General features: G+C 39.7%; 1 protein-coding gene across 2 annotated transcripts; it reads left to right on the plus strand.

The window, feature by feature from the left end:
• The first annotated feature begins 1,567 nt into the window (after nucleotides 1-1,567).
• On the plus strand, nucleotides 1,568-17,837 carry LOC121958075 (voltage-dependent calcium channel gamma-6 subunit-like). Of its 2 annotated transcripts, none has more exons than XM_042506935.2 (7): nucleotides 1,568-1,676; nucleotides 6,352-7,086; nucleotides 7,665-7,775; nucleotides 8,602-8,710; nucleotides 12,161-12,235; nucleotides 14,496-14,633; nucleotides 14,857-17,837. In XM_042506935.2, the coding sequence occupies exons 2-7, from the start codon at nucleotides 6,883-6,885 to the stop codon at nucleotides 15,075-15,077; spliced, it is 858 nt and encodes a 285-aa protein (XP_042362869.2). In that variant the 5' UTR covers nucleotides 1,568-1,676; nucleotides 6,352-6,882; the 3' UTR covers nucleotides 15,078-17,837. The 2 variants fall into 2 exon arrangements, with proteins under 2 accessions (XP_042362869.2, XP_087946634.1); XM_088090508.1 differs by lacking the exon at nucleotides 1,568-1,676 and adding an exon at nucleotides 1,785-2,113.
• Nucleotides 17,838-18,230: the final 393 nt, after the last annotated feature.

Below are 18,230 nucleotides of genomic sequence, written 5' to 3' on the forward strand. Positions count from 1 at the left end.
TGTGTGAGAGAGAGAGAGAGAGAGAGACATTTTCATGCCAAGAGACTCATCCAGCACAACTGTCTACGTTAGCATAAACAAACAGATTCACTTACAGAAGCTACAGTGTGACTGCATACCTCTCATACACACGCACACAGGCACGCACACGCACATGCACACACACACAAACACACACAAGTATGCACACACACACACACACACACACGCACACAGACAAAGGCACATTTACTTATTTCCGTTGTGGGGATATTATATTGTGTTATATTGATTTTCTGAAGAATGTTTTACAATGCATAAATTAGCCTAAAAGCTATTGGAGATTTTACCGTGATGTCAACAAATGCACATGGTGGGATGACGCAGCACGGTCTTTATGTTTACACAACAGCTCATGGTTACCGATGTGGACTGCCACGATGGTTAGGATTAGGCAAAAAATGTCACGGACGGTAAGGTTTAGGCAAAAGAGGCACATGGTAAGGTGTAGAAAAAAAAACCCCACACACATCCACACTAGCCACAACTCTGGATGCCTGCACAAGAGTCAGTTATTTGTGGTATCCATCTACCTCCCTGAGACTGCTCGCGCACATTGCATGTGGATGTGCTGGGTGCCGTCTGGCCATTCACCAGTGTAAAGTAACGACGCCACTGGTTCTGACCAAACATCTCATCTGACGCTGTCCAGCTGTGTTACAGTTGGATGCGGTGGATGACTTTTGGCGTCATGCTCGTATGCTTAAAGCACTCACAGAGCGGCACTATTTGACATATTCAAAGTGAGAACAGTCTGTTCCTATGTATACAACAACATACTAAAATTAATAGCATAAGCTTATGGCATTTCCCAGTGCATGAGTTAGCCTAGCAGCTGTTTCCTCTATTCATATGAAGCCAGGAGAAATCACACACAGGACTAGAGATGGTATTTTGTGTGGCTTGATTGGCTTCATAATTTGTTGTTTCTTATCTGTGAAAGTTTTGTTTTCACTGTGGGAAATTGTTTTCAATTTACAAAAATAAACAGGAGGTCTGTGTGACTGAGACATGTAATATATTTCACAATAAGAGCACGTCAGGCTACAGAAAAGGTGCAGCGTCAAAACAACAGACCCAGCTCTACCCCAACACTGACTATAACTACAACTTACCTAACCCTAACCTTCACCCTAACCCTAATCACTGACCCACAGATCTGTTCTGACTGAGGACACACACACACACACACACACACTGAGGCATTTGGCTCAGGGAACACACACATACACAGGGGCCTGCAAACTAATATGCAGGCATGCACATGCACAGTTACACGCACAAGCGCGCGCGCACACACACACACACACACACACACACACACACACACACACACACAACTATGTATTCCTGCAACCCTATATGTATGTGTGCACAGGTACACACACACACACACACACACGCACGCATGCACGCACGCACGCACACACACACACACACACACACACACACACACACAAGTACACTCTTAAACCACCTCCTACCCCCCATCCTCCCTCGGACGTAACACCGACTCCTACTTTGACCTCCACCCTCTTTTCCCCTCCCTCACGCGCCCACCTCTCTCTCCCTCGCTCACTCCCTCTCCTCGCCTCGCCCTCCGTCACTCCGAGCAGAAGCACACACACAAAAACCAGGTCAGCAACTTGTTAAAATCATTGTTGTGATATTTGTGAAGTGGCGGCAAGCGTTGTGGAGCACGCGTGCAGCACGTGTTAAAGAGTGAAAAAATAAAACTAATGTGTCTAATTTCAGCATGACAGTTTTTGGCTGCTGGGCTGTTGGTTGGTCCAGAGGGGGGAATAAAGCTGAACTGGCTTCTTCTTCAAACGTTGAGTGTTTATGGAGTCCAGTTTGCTCTAATATAACACAGGAACTTTCTCCTCAGGGCCGACTTCACGTCGGCTTATTTTTGGAGACAGTAGGAAGGATATTTTAAGAGGGTGAACTTGTTAAAGAGTCTTTGTCGATGGTCGCAGCAGCTGTAATGAGTTTCTTCCTCGTGCTTCAATGCTACTTTTCCAGTGAGGCCAATTGGATGCCTTATAAGGAGAGCCGTGTTCGGTTTGGATGAGTAAGGACTGCAGAGATCACTTTATTCTTAAACCACTAACATTAAACTTTAGGCTTGCTAACTGGTTTTGTAATGATGGATGTCAGTCTTTTTTTGTTGTTGTTTGCTGTGGTTTTATATATGTACACAACTTTATATATACAACACACAGCTTTAATTCGGCATGCAATCTAGATAATCTAAGATGTTTCATTCATTTTACGTTTGCTTGGGTGTGTTGTTAATAACAGAAACTGTATGATAAAAACTATTATTGTTAACATCAGTTGTGTGTCCCCGGGAGCATGCCAGTTCATGTTACCTGTCATGTGACATAATGGCTGCAGGTTTGATGCCTGCATCTGATGCATGCCAAAGTGCCTTTATACAACACACCAGATGCCTTCAGGCTCCCTTGTTTCATATCTCCTTGGATTAGAGCACTGGATTAAAATTTATATTGTAAAATATAATGCTATTTTACCATAAGTCCTATTTCTTCCTCTACTTCTATCATAATTACTACTTGTTCTTCGTCTTCTCTGCAACCACTGGCAGTAATAGATCAAGTACTTAGTTTATACTGAAATGACCATTTAGTGTTAATATTTAACAGTATTTGATTATTAATTGAAATGCTGACAGTTGTGTAAAATCTAATTATATCAGTTTTTCTGATGATCTCCTCAATTTATTTTACCATTTCACCATTGATCCAACTGAAACATAAGTATGGCCTTTCTTGTTCCTTTATTTACATATGATTATATGTCAAAAATGATTGTCTCCTCCTTAACTTAATAATTAATAAAATAAAAAGTCAATATGTCAAAAATTGACGCAGTATTTTAAAGAAACACATCAAAAATACTGACTGTGCTTAAATGTATTATTATTCTTATTATTATATATTATATTATTCTTCTTCTTATTATTATTATATTATTATTATTAACAGAATCTTGATTCATATTTGACACTTTGACAGTTGGACTGCAGCTCACAAGCAGTGATGGACAGCTGCATTGGAAATTCTTAGTTTTTTTACTGGATGTTTTTGTGATTCGTACAAATGCCACTAGAATTACTGTGAGAACGCAATTTCATTGCATTTTTTTACCTCATGCACTACTTTCAGGAACTAGAGACAGTTAAAAAAAAGTCAAATTCAAATTTATCTACTGTACCTTTAAATGTGTGTCCCAAAGTTCATATATTTTTGATGAACCTGATGACATAAATTTAGAAATACTGCACATAAAGCATCTTTTTTACTGTTAATAATGTGATTGTGTGCATAGAGTGCTTTTGTGCATTTCTTTCCATGGTGTGCTGATGCAGCATAAATGCATTATTTTGTAGATATTTGCATTAGAACTTGACAAATTGTCATAATGAGGTACTCTGATTGAATCTGAATAGCAAGGTCGAGTGAATTTGATGGGATGTGAGATCATAACTGGATATGTACTATGCATTGAAATGTATATTTGATGCATTGCACTGTGCAGTTTTGCATTATTATCTGTACGCCATGAAGGTCGTAAAACAACACTAAACTTGCACACTGTTCGCTTGTTAACAACAGAGACGATGATGGGAAAAACAGAGTTATGTGCTCTCCCCAGGGGATGTGTTTCATTTTTCCTAACAAGAGGGAGGGCTGCATGTCATGTCTGTTGTCACCACATCGTGGTGGAACGCAGCAGGACAGCTGCTTCATTCACCCCACAGACATAAAGGGTTTAAGAGTCAATTCATCCGCAGCGTATCCGCGTGACTTCTCCATCTCAGAGCTTCTCGGAATAGATAATTGGTTATGGCTCGAACACGATGAGTGGTTTTGTGCCGCTGAGGTACCACAAAGAGTCTCAGAATAGATAGCAGGTTATGATTTCAGCACTGTTTTTTTCACTATGTGTTTGCTGTCACATAACATCTCAAAATAGATAATTGATTGTGATTCCAGTATGCTAAGTGCTTTTATATTGCTTTTCTGTCCTAATGGGAAAGTAGAGCAGACAGCACAGATAATTATCTGTGATTGGAGAAAGCTCTCAGCAGTTCTGTACTTTTTTTTTCTCTCAAGCTTCTGAATACATACAATGAATTTCTTTGGTCTACATACACAACAGTTTGAAGACTTATTTTGTTACATTTTTAGATTTGATTTGTTGGTGCTCACACTGCACCATTACAAAGAAACAAGAGGTGTTAATCTGAAGTAAGTTGGATTCATTAGAGTTGAAGTATTTTTTCTTTTTTTTATGATTATGGCAACAAATCCTATACCCCATTTGTCCATGGTATTTACATGCAATTTACATGCAAACATACAATTTTCATTTTATTACATTCATTTGACGGACACGATTGCTTAGGCTGACTTACGCCTATAAACAAAAGTGAGTATACACTGTGTGACTTTGGGCTGTCCCACAAGAAACATGACCATCATCAAAGAAATGTGGCGATATCTTTGGTCGCGGCTCTAAAACTGTTGCAAAAGAGAGAGGTTCAAGGACGGGATCAAAGATAGCCTGGGATAAAATTCTGAAAGTGCCAGAAATTTGGGATGAGATTCTCACTGTGTGACTGCTGTTACGTCTACTAACCAACCAGCAGAAATGCAGCATGTAAACACTGCTCAATGCTAAATGCCAGTAGATGCTAGTATTTACTTCGAGATCTTGTTACAAAATTGGCACACCGAGTTGGCCTCTTTTCCCAAGCCACGACTGCACTCACATTCTTCGCCTCTTCCTCGTCTTCAGACTTTTTTGACACATGTAAATGCCACTAAAGCGAGGGGTTGATTTGTTTGTTTACATTTTCTCTTACTACAGTAGTAGTATGGCATAGAAGGATGACGCATGTTTGTTTATACGTTGATGGATGTTGTAGTCTGCGATTGAGTAGGTGATGTCATTGCAGTCTGCATATATTAAACTTGATGTTGTACCCAAGTTTATTAAGATCCATGTCGCAGAGTGTAGCTGCACTAAACTTATACGACTGCACAGACGTTTTTAGTCTCACACTATAAGATTTTGCAAAGACTGGGGATCTAACATGTCACTATTTCCAAAACTTTGAGATTCTTTTCGAGGGTATTTCCCATCCTGCTCTTGGTGGAAAACATTACACTACACTTCCTTCAAGAAATATGACATATTAACAATTCATAATGTATCAGCTAAAATTCTTTAACTTTAGAAACACAAGATAAAAGCTGTCATATGTTGATATTTTTCTTGTTAAATGGCCGTCAATGTGCTAAAAAAAAACAAAAAACAAACAAAAAAAAAATGTATTTGGTAACAACTTTTCGATTAGGATTTTGTTGCCTCAGCTCGCTACCAGGCTCTGTTTGTTATCTGTGCTATTTTAGTGGCAGAAGTCTTTGGGAATGAGAGGTGAACTGTTTTAAAATTTAGATTCAAACTGTTCCACTTTACAACAAGCTGATATCCAATATTAAAATGTAGGGACACAGATTAGCCAGTTCATGAAGATTAAAAATGTGTTCCTCGTCATCCAGATCACACATCCATATGCAAAAAAAAGCATGTTAGAGCCAAATGTCAGTAAAGATGAAAGACTTGAAGAAAAAACTGAATATAAGCAGCATTTGAGATTTTTGTTTATTTTGTTTTGGCTTTCCAGTCACAGAAAACAGAATCTTTGTTTGGCTCTGTTTGGTTTTTGCTTTTGTTGTCGTTCTCACACCTTCTGAACCTGTGTTCTCTGTGATTTTGGCATCCATGATCTAGAATTTTTAGTTTGTTTTTTCTGTCGAGATGGTTTGTAATGGTTTACATAACAAACTTAAGACAGAAACTCCCAAAGAAGTGAAGAAATTTTCATCATTAAGGGTCCAAAGTGATTGCATGTGAGCCTATGGAAGTATGGACATGAGGAACATGTTGGTATACACAGAAAGTTTAATTTCTTGCTTTATCTCTATAAAATTCTAAAACAAAAAAAATCTGATTGACTTGGCCTTGCAGTGATGAAATCACAGTGCTAACACTCCTGCATGCACTCAGTTTACCAGCGTTCATGTTCTGTGTCTTGGTTTATTTTTATACCATGAAATGTGCCGCAATGTCACCGCCTGCATCACTCCTCCGTCTGTATTTTTCTGATCTCTGTAAACTGTGAAGTTTGTGCAGAAAATCAGAACCTCTGTTTGAGGTGATTATGTCTATAAATGCCTTACATAGTTTCTGTTCTCTTTTTTTTTCTCCTATTTCTAGGAAGCATCACTTTATCCACCTCTACCTCTAAAGACTCTCAGTGGCTTCACTTTTCCACACATATTTTTGCTGTTTTTCTTTGTTCATGATGATTCATTTATCGGTTTTGAATCTGTCATCCAAGCCGCCATTTGTTCTGAGGCTTTTTCTCGAGAGAAGGCTGATTCCTGCCTTTGTCTGATAAAGTTTTCAGAGACTTATGTTTTTAGTTTTGTTTCCGAGGAGACTTTTTCTTCTACTTTTGCTACTTTTTTGCTGTTAGCTCTTGGTCGTTTTTTTTTCAGTTTATCTTTCTACCTCTCTCTCCCTGTGCTTCTGTTTCTCTCTTTTAGATACATTTAGGACATTACTTTACTTTAACACTGTCTCAGGTGATTTTTCTGTTTTCTTCATGGGCACAAACTGAGAATACACAACAGTTTTCCTCTGTTTTTGCTCCCATCTTTAATTTTTCTACTGCTAAAATTGTATCATTTCTGTAAAGGGCAAAACTGAAATCTTGGCTCTTAGTTGTTTACCTTTTGCCATAACATGTGGTCTACCTTTTTTGTGACGGATGAGGAAGGCCGCACGGTGGGTCCGGGCGGCCCAGGAGCAGTGGCTGCTCCGGGAGCGGCACCTCAGGGTGCTGCAGCTCTGACCGGCCTCATGACTGGACGAAGTACATTTGGGGGGAACAAGCGCCGCAGGACGACATCAACGGGACACGCCATGAGCGAGGCACAGGAAGGGAAGGTGACTGGGTGTCATATTGTGTGAATGTGTGTTCTCCTTCAGGCTGTGTGAAAGTGCTCTGCAGCTTAAGGAACTAATCAGTCATACAGCTGCCTTTTCAGCAGAAATCAGGCTCTCCACGGCGCAGGAAACACTCCACAAGAGCAGATGAATGACTTCTAATGTTAGAAAATAAGTATTTGCTAAAGATCAAATGCAGTTCATTGACATTAAGGAAATAAAATGTTATGTAACCATAAGAACCATGACAGTAATCTGCAGGTGGAGGATAATTGCTCAAAGATGACTTAGCCAGCGGAGATTTCAGGCTCTTCAGTTTCATCACTTTGACATTTTTCCACATATATACAAGTTGTTCAGAGGAGTGTAATTCCCACCCCGAATACTTAAAAACAGGGTGCTCAAAGTTTTGATGACTGAGTGCCAATTGAGGGAACCAGTGAGAGCCACACAGGAAAAAGTGCAGTTCTGAGTTGTCCACCGAAATAGCAATCTTAAGCTATGCGTGGATTTTCCTTCTAACTAATTTGTGATTTTATTTATTATAAGTTCACTTTTGCTTTTTGCTCTGTCACCAGATCAAGTTGGCATTCTTCGTGGCCATTGTGGGCGTAGTCCTGACAGTCCTGGGGGTGGGGACAGAATTCTGGGTGGAGCTGGCACCTCCTAAGAGTTTCTATAACAACCAGGTGAAATATTTAAAGGGAAAATCAACAGGATTTTTAATGCATAAATTAATTCATAAGCTGCTTGTTTCACTGGATATCCCAGATGTTATGATCCTGTCTAGAGATGTTTTCAGCAGAACACAAAATATGAGGCATATGCGTTTGTTGCCCAAACATAACAATGTGTTTCTGTTGTGTAATCCCATCATGTGCTTTTGTTGACATCCTGGCACTGGTAGCAGCATCCTGCAGCAGACAAAGAGGAAAACCTAGAGTGTAATATGTAGACACATTAATCCACTGAAAGCAACAATATGTGGCAACTTCGGAAGACCAAAAACAAAACAATAACTTTTCACAGCACTAACCTGGCTGGGAATGCAGCAATGACCTGCTATAAAACGACCACATTTCATGGCTTACCCCAGCTGGAAACAGAACCATGGGTTGCTAAAAAACAACCACGGCTGAAAAGCAGCTGAAATTTCAGCAATTACTCACTAAAAAGAACCAGTTTTGTTGCTTGTCGGTCTGGAACAGTGGCCATCACCCTCTTCACCTCCGGACGACAAACTCAGCTCATATACATGTAATCAGAACAATGCCACTTCAGAAGTGTTGATATAATATGTGAGACACGTACAAATGTAACCTATAAATGGTTTGGAGAAACATACAATAGCAATATTTTCTTATAGCAACTGAGGTCTGAAAACCACAACCAGCAATTTCCTGTTAGACATGAATCACTGTTTTGGTGTCTAAAGCTAAACACTGTGGTGGATGGAAAAAGAATATTACCGCTGACCTTGCCTCGAAAAAAACCTCTCTGATGTTGGCTTTGCAGACATGTCTGGCAGCTCACTACGGCCTGTGGAAGGGCTGCACCAAGACCTTGTGGGTGGCTGATATCGACCCAGAGAGAGAGAGCTGCGGACCTGCTGAACTAAACGGAGGTGACTCACTTATTTACCGACCGGTTGGTTGGGTGGCTGGCTGTGTAACTTTTATGATGGCGGACTGGTCTGTGTGAGGGAGGGAGTTTTAGGACCATAATTGACAGACCAGCTGGCAAACTGAACGTTTGTCAAACCCTCAAGCTTGTTGGACAGCTCAGTTTGAGGGAGCGAGTTAGCATGAATGAGAGGTCTACCTGATTCTCTGGCTAGACAAATGATGCTTGGCTCACTGTTTGATGGCTGACTGGATGAATGTGCTGACTAACTGCCTGAGTCATTGTTACAAAGCTGAGCAAAAGAGCAAGTGCAAAATTGCTTTTGGGTCAAGTGAAGGGATGCTTCATTTGGATTTCGGAAGTCCTCAACGATACCTGTTTCCTCATTTGTTAGTCTGAACAAATGATTTTAATTTTGTAGTCATGCAGTCAGAGTTGTCAAGGTTTGGCTCGACATGCATTTATCTCAGTTTTATTTCACATTGTTTCAAAAGTCAGAAACAAGCCTGGCAAAGAGGAACTTTGAGGAACAAATTGCCAAAGAGCTACCTGGTTTTGCCTTTAATTAATTTAACATTAAATCAAATTTCTCATTTTTTATTAATTTATTTATTTGTTTGTTTTTTGTTTGACCTGCTGACATGAGATCTGTGACCTAACTTGAAACTGCAAGTCCTATAATAAGATGTTCAAATACCAGCATCGGTAGCAGCTTCCTGAAACGTCAGCAGAAGGATAATAAAGGCATAAGATGTAGACCCAGAAGTCCACTTCAAAGCAGCAATGTGACAACTTGGGATAAGAACATGTTGCAAACTAAGATTATGTATTTCAAAACAAATATAATTCAGGAAATAGAATTCAAATGAATATTTTGTGCATCATCTCACAGTACTAAGCAGCACATCTCCACAGTTAATGTGCCTTTTAGTAACGCACCTAATAAAAGCGACTCTTGTATTCCAGCTGGCGCAGACACACACAGTCAGCAGTAAGAGGATTAAAACATTAAATTAAATTATTATTATTCACATTTTATTTTAATATATTTATCATTCAACACCTGCAATCCAACCTGCATGTTTTTTATTTATTTATTTCGTTTTTTAAAACATAAAATTAGGACAAATAACACCTGCATATCACCATTTTGTGAGTCACCCGCTGTTGCAGGACTCTGGTCTGCAGCTTGGCAGGTGACCCGCCTAGGTGTCACCACCTCCCGATGACCATATCAGCTCATATACACACATTCAGAACCAAATTACTTCAGAAATGTTGATGTGATACACATGAAATATACAAATGTAACATCAGTGGTTTGCAGAAACATACTGTCGAGATTTTCTTCTGTTGCCTGGTCTGTTTTATTACAAGAACAGTTAATGGAAACAACGAAGGTTGAGGGGTTGAAAATGTCATTCGGATATCTAACTTTGGACTTTTGTTAGCTGAGTGAGGAAAAGGATTATTAAAGCTGTTTGCAGTATTGCTCCCCTTTTCCATGACTCACCTGAATGAGCTTCCCTTTGAAGAATGACTCACATAAAAAGCAAAGCAGAGACAGAGAAATGTCCACCGAGAGCTGTGTGTGTGTTTGTTTTCAGTTTCAGACAGGATATCTGTTTGATTTTCATCAAAAACAAGAGGGAACATTTCACTGGGTTACTGGCTCAGTGGTTAACGGGGTTGCGGTGTTTCCCTTGACTTTTTAACATCTAGAATGATGATGATGATGAGAAGAATGCAAGGGAATAAACAGCAATGTCTGTGCTGTTTTTGCCTATGTGATGGCATACATGATTGTTTTTCTCTTAGTTTGCTGACGATACTTTAATTGACTTTTTCTGTCCTGATGTTACTATATTCAATTTGCAAACAAGGTGATTATGAACTATGATGCAATTATTGGCATCGCTTGAGCATTTCAGAGCTGTTCAGAAACTTGCTGCTGCTGCAGCTTGATTGGCCATTTTGCCGTGTGCAACGTTTGAATTTAAGAAATTTACACCCCCTCTTGATGCACTGTTTGCTTGGCTCTAATGCGGAACAGTCGCCAGTCTTTTAACACCTCAACAAGAAATGACAGAAAAATTTGCAAGACATTGGTAAAAAGTTACAAGAAAATGACGTATTTTAAATTAAAAGAAAGAAAGAAAGAAACAATAGAACTGAAATGGAATCTCGGAGAAGTCTCATAACATCACTCAGTAGAAACTTGGTAATCCTGCTATTGTGTTTCATTGACATTTTGGAAATGTTGCTAAAGTTTTGCAAATATCTCTAATGGAAACCAGTCTAATACCATCAGTGAATTCATTGAGTCTGTGTTGGATTTAATTTGTAAAACAACAGAGGAAACCTAAACCTAACTGCAGTTAAATCTTTCCACAACCAGAAACCATGGATTACTACCTGGCTGACAATTTTTGGTCCTAAAACATTCTGAGAACACTGCAACAACGCAGCCAGTGCAATGTTTTACTAATGTTAGGGTATAGGGTAACATTTTGTATACACATAAAAAAATGTCAAATGTTCTTTTTTTTTAATTGAAAAAATTCTCTGTAATCTCAGTCATCAATAACATGTCCTGAGTGTTGCTTTGAAAATGTTCTTCCTTTGTTCTCATGTAACATTGTGGGAATGTTTTATTAAAGAACATTCTATGATCTGTCACTTCTCAACATCACCAGAACATCCTAAGAATGCTACAGTTAAGACGTTACATCTTGGTCAGCATTTAACCTTATAGGGACATTATTTGAAATGACAAACATCCTTAAAATGTTTTTTTAACATTGTTGAAACTTGTACGTAATGTTAGCCATTCAGAAAAATAAGGAGGCAAAAACGGACAAAATTTCAATGCACAAGTTGAAGGAAAGGTTTAACTAGAGTTGCACTCCGTATGATTTCATGTGACAAATAAATGATTGATTGTACAAAGAAAAAAGTCCAATTACTGTCTGAGTGGCCGGCAGCAGAGACCCCTTATTAGCTGCTGGGAATTGAGTGCAGCTCCTCTCAGTGCTGCCACGCTGATAGCTGTTGTGTTGAAGAAAACAACCCAGAAGTCTTTGAGGACTTGGCTTTGATCACACTAATTAAGACTGATGTGTGTGTGTGTTTCTCTTGCTCGTGCGCCCGAATGTGCGAGGGAATAGATAGAGGTGTCACGTTCCATTTGATGGCCGAAACTCTAATTACTGTAACACATCATCAGGACGGCAGAATGCTAATTGCGCAGTAAGCATCCCATTGTCACCTTGAGCTTGTCATTGTCGTTCACGGCTGATTGTGTTTAACGGAACATTGTTGACAGGGGCTGAGAGAGATGTGGCTGCCCGGGAGTCAATGAGATGTTCGTCAAGATTGTGTGCAGATCCCGCGTTATTGTTTCTGTCATTTACAGTACCTCTTTCTCGTTGCCATCTCCTTCCTTCTGCAGAATCAAACTGCACCTACTTCAAGTTTTTCACCACGGGGGAAAATGCTGTGCTGTTTCAGAAGACAACGCAGAAGAGTGAGTCACGCACCTCTTTTGGCTCTCCTGGCCTCTCTGAACTGCTGTCCCACCTTATCCACCCACTCCCTCCTTTCTATTTGTCTTCTCCTCTCCCTCTCGCTGCCTCCCTCTCTCCCAGCGCCCTCTTTGCCCCTCCATCTGATGCTCTCTCTTTATTCCTCACTCCCCTGACTGTCATCTCTCCCACGATCCATCCCCATCTTTCTCTGTGCTCTCCTTTTTCACTCTGTCTCCCTTCACCTCCTCGCTGCACTCTTTCAGGTTGGCCATTGTCTGCTTTGTGAGTGTTTGAAATCTATTCCACCTACGCTGCGTTCAAGTGTCTCAGAGCTGCCGTCTAACCTCTCATTTCGCTGGCAGCTCCATAATGTATTAAGATCACACGGTGCCATATGCTGAATGAAAAAAGACAGACGTACATTTGAATCTCTTTGTTTGCTGGTGTCACATCATTGTCACGCTATAGGCCTCAGTGTGCTGATTTGATAAATACAGACACGAGAGCAGAAAATATGGACTAGAACTGCTTGTTAAAATTTGAGATCGCAAATGTCTTACTCCTTGAATACATTTCATTACAATTTGGGAGATTTATGCAGTTATGTACACAAGCACTGTACTTAAGTACAAATTTCAGGTACTTGTACTTTACTTAAGTATTTTCTGTTCACTGGACTTCATACTTTTACACAGCTACATTTAAGAAGGAAATACATATTTTTTACTCCACTACATTTATCTGAATGCTTTATAAATGAAGATTTTTTTTTGCATAAAAATGAGTACAAATACAGCTGCAATGATTAATTGATTAATCAGATGATTCGCAGAAAATTATTTGCCAACTGTTTTGAGATACATTTCAGATACATTTTTTTTACATAATTTTGAGGTTTTGAGGTTTGTTCCCCCCTTTAAAAAAAAAACAAAAACAACAAACTTTTGTCCCCCCATCTTTTTTAATCATTTTGAGTTTTGGGGTATAATTTTTTCATTTTTTTTCACTAGAAAATGTAAAGTTTAATTATTAATTTTTTTGCAGTGAAACTTTTGCCATGTCCAGTTTTCTGCATTGGGTACTTTTACTTCTAAAACTTCAAGTATATGACTTAATTAGACTAACTTCTACCCAGGTTACATTTTCAAAGCAGGACTTCACAGAGTGGTATTAGTTCTTTTACTTATGTGAAGGATCTGAATAGTTCCTCCACCATTCTTTATGCACCAGCTCCTTTGTCAGCCTCTATTAACAGTTGTTAGTCAAAATACCCTTTGCTGCATAGATACACAGTTTTTTATATGTATCTTTGATTCGTAGCTGCATTCAGCCACTTTCACGCTGAAAATATCTTGTCACGCTGCAGTAAACACAGGGAACAGGGATAAGACCCAAATGCAGATAGTGCAGGCAGACAGGATCAGCTCAGTGATTTATTGCAGGTGGTCAGGTTGTGTTACGGCTGCTGCTGGCAGGTACAGATAAGGAAGCACGTACAGGGCCAGGTGAAGTGGGAAAGTCACAGAGGCTCAGGAGCAAAAATCACACAGCAGTGGATCATGGCCGGTAAATGAACTGAGGCTGACGAGGAAACAAGGTGCAGGTCTGCAGGGATGATCAGGACCTGCAGGGCTGATGTAGGAAGAGGGAGCAGATGGGTGGGGCAGTCAGGTAAACAGGAGAAGGAGGGCAAGTATGGGGGCATGGTGGATTGAGGTAAAAATGCAATTAACCCTTTGAAACCTGGATCAACATCACTTTTATTGTATAGCCTTTCACAAGTATCCAAACCATTGAAGCCTGAGCAAATTGATGAGATTTCTTGAAAACACATGAGAAAAAAGATAATGGATGATTTAATGAGAAATAATCCACAAATTTGCAAGAAATTAGTCAATTTAGTATATTATTATGTCTAGAACTTCGGGAAAATGCCTAGGGGGAAAAAGAAAAAAGAATCTAGGAAAAAAACTGTATTTATAATTATCACAATTACATATTTAAAATTTTCTTACAGTACTATTCTACAATTTTAGCCACTTTTTCCAAGTCTTGTTTGGTTGTTTCTCTACATAATTGTTTTCTGTAACACCTATGAAATGATGATCTGTCCCTTATAAACATGAAAACATATCATGCACAAAGTACTTAAAAGCCTGAGTTACCACACCGGTCAAGTTCTAGAAACCACAGGAGTTTCATTTTCTAGATTCCTTTAGTGTTTATGATATGACAGCACTTTCCTCCTTCTTGGTGCAGATCTGAATATAGCGGCAGCCATGTTGGCTCTGTTCAGCTTGTTCCTGATGGTGATGGGGGCCATATGCATCACCATGTCTCTCAGTAAAGAGATCCTGTTCTTCCTCAAGCCAGCGTCCGTCTGCTTTATTCTGTCAGGTCAGTAGAAGCAATGACACGGTGGGCAAACTTTGTGATTTTAATGCGTGAGATATTTCCTGATTAAAGTAGAGTAGAGGTTTCCAGAGACGGATCATTGTGGTCTCATTTGACATAAAATGATTAGGACACTCCCAAGTGAGGGAAGTGAGCCAAGTAAGCATCATGAAAAGTACTCCCTGTTTCAAAACGGATGTGGGAATGCCCACTGTCTTCCCCACAGGTGTCCTGGTGCTTCTCTCTCTGCTGGTTTTCCACCAGTCCGTGCTGGCCTTCCTGGCCAGCGACCACACGGTTCCCCTCCACCACGAGCTGTCCTGGTCGGTGTCGTGCATCGGCTGTGCAGGGGCCGTCCTTATCATTGGTGGTGTCCTCTTCCTGCTGCTGGCGCTCCCCTACAGCCCCTGGCAGAGGTGTCTCCCTCAAAAGGACAGCAGCAGCTAGTGGCCTGGAGGTGTTGTTGCACTTTATCTGCCCTTTCTGTTTGGGAGGCGGAGGGAAGGTGCAGAGCAGCACGGCTGTTTCCCGACAATGTCTTAGCAAAGAGAGAGTGTTTTCAGCAAACTTAAAGGAATCACAAGTGTGTTTATGGGAGAGTGATGGGAAATTCACTGGCATGCACAGATTACTAACCTTTCTGTGATGCAATATCATAATATTGTTGTCTAATATGAAATTTCTTAATCCTTTTGTAATCATTACTTCCCAGTGAGACATTCTGGATCCCTGTGCCCACTGATATGCAACCCTATTGCCAGAATAGATTTTGACATTTACATTTCTGCAAACCACAGATAGGGCCTATGTTACACGTGCATTATTTTGTTGCAGATATGCAAAACTTTGTGTTATACCAACACTGTGGATAACTTATAGTTAGGTCTTGGCACAAAAAGCATTTGGTTATGGTTTGAAAAAGATCATGATTTGGTAAAATCTTTTTGTTATGAGCGTTATTCCCAGTTGAAACATAGTGAACGGTCATTAAAAAAACAGTCATGGCTTAAATGCCGCTGGAGGATGTGCATGACTTGCCAAAAAACAGATGATTTGTGGTTTGTTGGTCTCAAACAAAGGTCTGGTAGGCATCTTGTCCTAGTGTTACACAAATGTAAAGGATCCGTAGTTTGTTGAAATGTACTGTGGCACCACTCTCTTCCAACAACTGGGTTGTGATTTGACATAATATTGAGTTTATCTTGTTTAACAAGGAGACATCTTAGTGCAAAATATCCCTTTTTTATCCCTTTATTAAATATAGCTCTCTTAATGCTCAGATGAGGTTGGGAAACAGCCCTGTATTGTCTTACTAATCATCCTGCAGGGTTTGGAGCCAATTTAGTGTTCATTCAATAAATTAGTAAGTCCTTTGCATAATGCAATATTTTTTAACTACTACCTGTAGGTTTTTCACTCCTTTGATATGTTTTTGTTTAACAAAAATGAACAAAATACTGTTTTAAATTGTGTAGCAGAGAGAGAGAACTAGTTGAAATAAACAGTTTGAATGATGCTCATTTGCCTGAATAGTACCATGAAGCAAAATGCCGAATATTAAAATGCCGGCTACTTGATTTATCCCGCCATATTTATAGGTTTCTATGCAAAATTCAGAGCTCATGAGTTTTAATCATGGAGGTGGCTGACCCGGTGGTTAGCAGCTAACAGTGCTAACACCATAAACATAAACAACTGCAATATTGCTGACAGAGCTAACAGTGTTAATCAGGGGTACCAGAGGGTAGACTACTCCTCTCAACAACCCCAACCCAATATCTGCAGTAACCGCCATATATAACACATTATCATCCCATGTTGTCACATGTTGTAGCTTTGCAGTGGACTTCTACATATTATGCTTTGGGCATCCTTCTGCGTCTGTGTGTGGGAAAAAAAAATCACATTCAGACAGGAAACGAACACCAGGCTCCTGCATAAGTCTGGGGTTTGTTGGACCCATCCAGTGCCACACCTGCCCACCCTACAGGCACCCTTATGTTTCTTATATTACATGGTTACTGGCAACGTCTCAACCTGACACCATCCTGCTGTGTATCATGCACACGTGGCAGGTGCTGTCCGAGTTTATGACACCATCTATCCTCGTATTATACTGATGCAGCAGGTGCCTTCTCGCTGTCAGCCTACATATAATAATACTATGACCAGCTCTGTCTGGCCATGTTCTCACCTTACGCCATCCAGGCGCGTGTCACATGGACATGAAAGGTGGCTTTGGGTGTTGGAATCTTATGCCAAAAGCACTGTCAAAGCGGCTGTATTTGACAACTTCAGAATTAGAGCAGGCTGCAATATGAGCACAACACAAAGTAAGGGCAATGCACAAACATGTACATGCAACAAACCACAGAGAAGCTCAGATCACGTTATTATTAACACGACTTCATTCTCTGCTCAGGACAGCATTATTCCACTATATCCTTAAATAGCAAATTGTGGTTTGCTGCTCAACTAATGATTTGAAAAATGCATTGAGAACCACAACTAATTAACCTTAAACCTTAATTAAAACTACATTGAATGAACAGAACAGCTTACTGAACTCCAGTCTGAGAACCTCTTTAAAGAAACTTTTTTTTCTCAGTTATTTGTGAAACATGTTTGTCTCGTCTGTGGAGCTGCTTTATCACTGTCTTTGTTGGCTGTTGTTTTGTTGTTGTTGTTACTTGTTTACTGCTGAGAGACAATAATTAGAAAAAGATTACCTGCATAGTCATGTGACAGGGCTCTAATTTTGTATTGGCACACTTCATGCATTGCTTTCATCTATTTTGTGCTTTATATGTATTATCTTTGTGTGGTCACTGTGATGAACACAACTTGTCTTTTTATCATTGTCAGATTTCTCATGTATAGTTGGCACAACATAAACTTAGGAGGAATACATATGTAATATTTTATTTAGGTGCTACACTCAAAATTGTTTGGCAAGCAGAGACAATGAGACAACATTGTAGAGATTTATGTTGTAGCGGAAGGTACATAGTGCTAAATCAGCTAAAAGTGTGAGACGCTGCCATGTTTTTACCTCCAGTGTTTTTCTTGGATGACTGATGTCAGAACAAAGTGCTTCTCTGTGCCTGAATGGAAGGTGAACCATCGCTGCAACCTTTTCTGATCTGGATCGATTGAGTATGAATGACTTCATTTTATTATTAAACATGACATGAATATTTAATGTTATCTGCTCTCAGGTTTCATTTCTCTTATTCTGCACTCTAGACACGTTCTCAGCTTACTGTCGCTACCTCCTCGATTGCTGTTTTTATGAACCCAACTTTACACCTTGTGATAATATGACTGTGCTAACTAGCTACATACTTGATATTTCCTTGTTGGGCTTCTGCTTGAATGTCAATACTTTAAATGTAAAACAAACTTTTACTTATGATTAAGTTAGAATAATAAAATACATATGCTCTCAATAATTAGTTATGATTTCTAATAGTTTTCATACTTTGTATTCCTGAAATGTCCACAAATCTCTTCAAGTGTGTCTTTTAAAAGGTCCAATGGCAGTTTTGACAAATGCTCCTATTTAAACTCATGAAGTCTTTGGTGCACAGATCACTAAAG

The sequence above is a fragment of the Plectropomus leopardus genome, chromosome 17 (assembly GCF_026936395.1).
Source record: "Plectropomus leopardus strain MGB_pleo_1.0 chromosome 17, ASM2693639v1, whole genome shotgun sequence".
In the NCBI taxonomy this organism is placed as follows: domain Eukaryota; kingdom Metazoa; phylum Chordata; class Actinopteri; order Perciformes; family Serranidae; genus Plectropomus; species Plectropomus leopardus.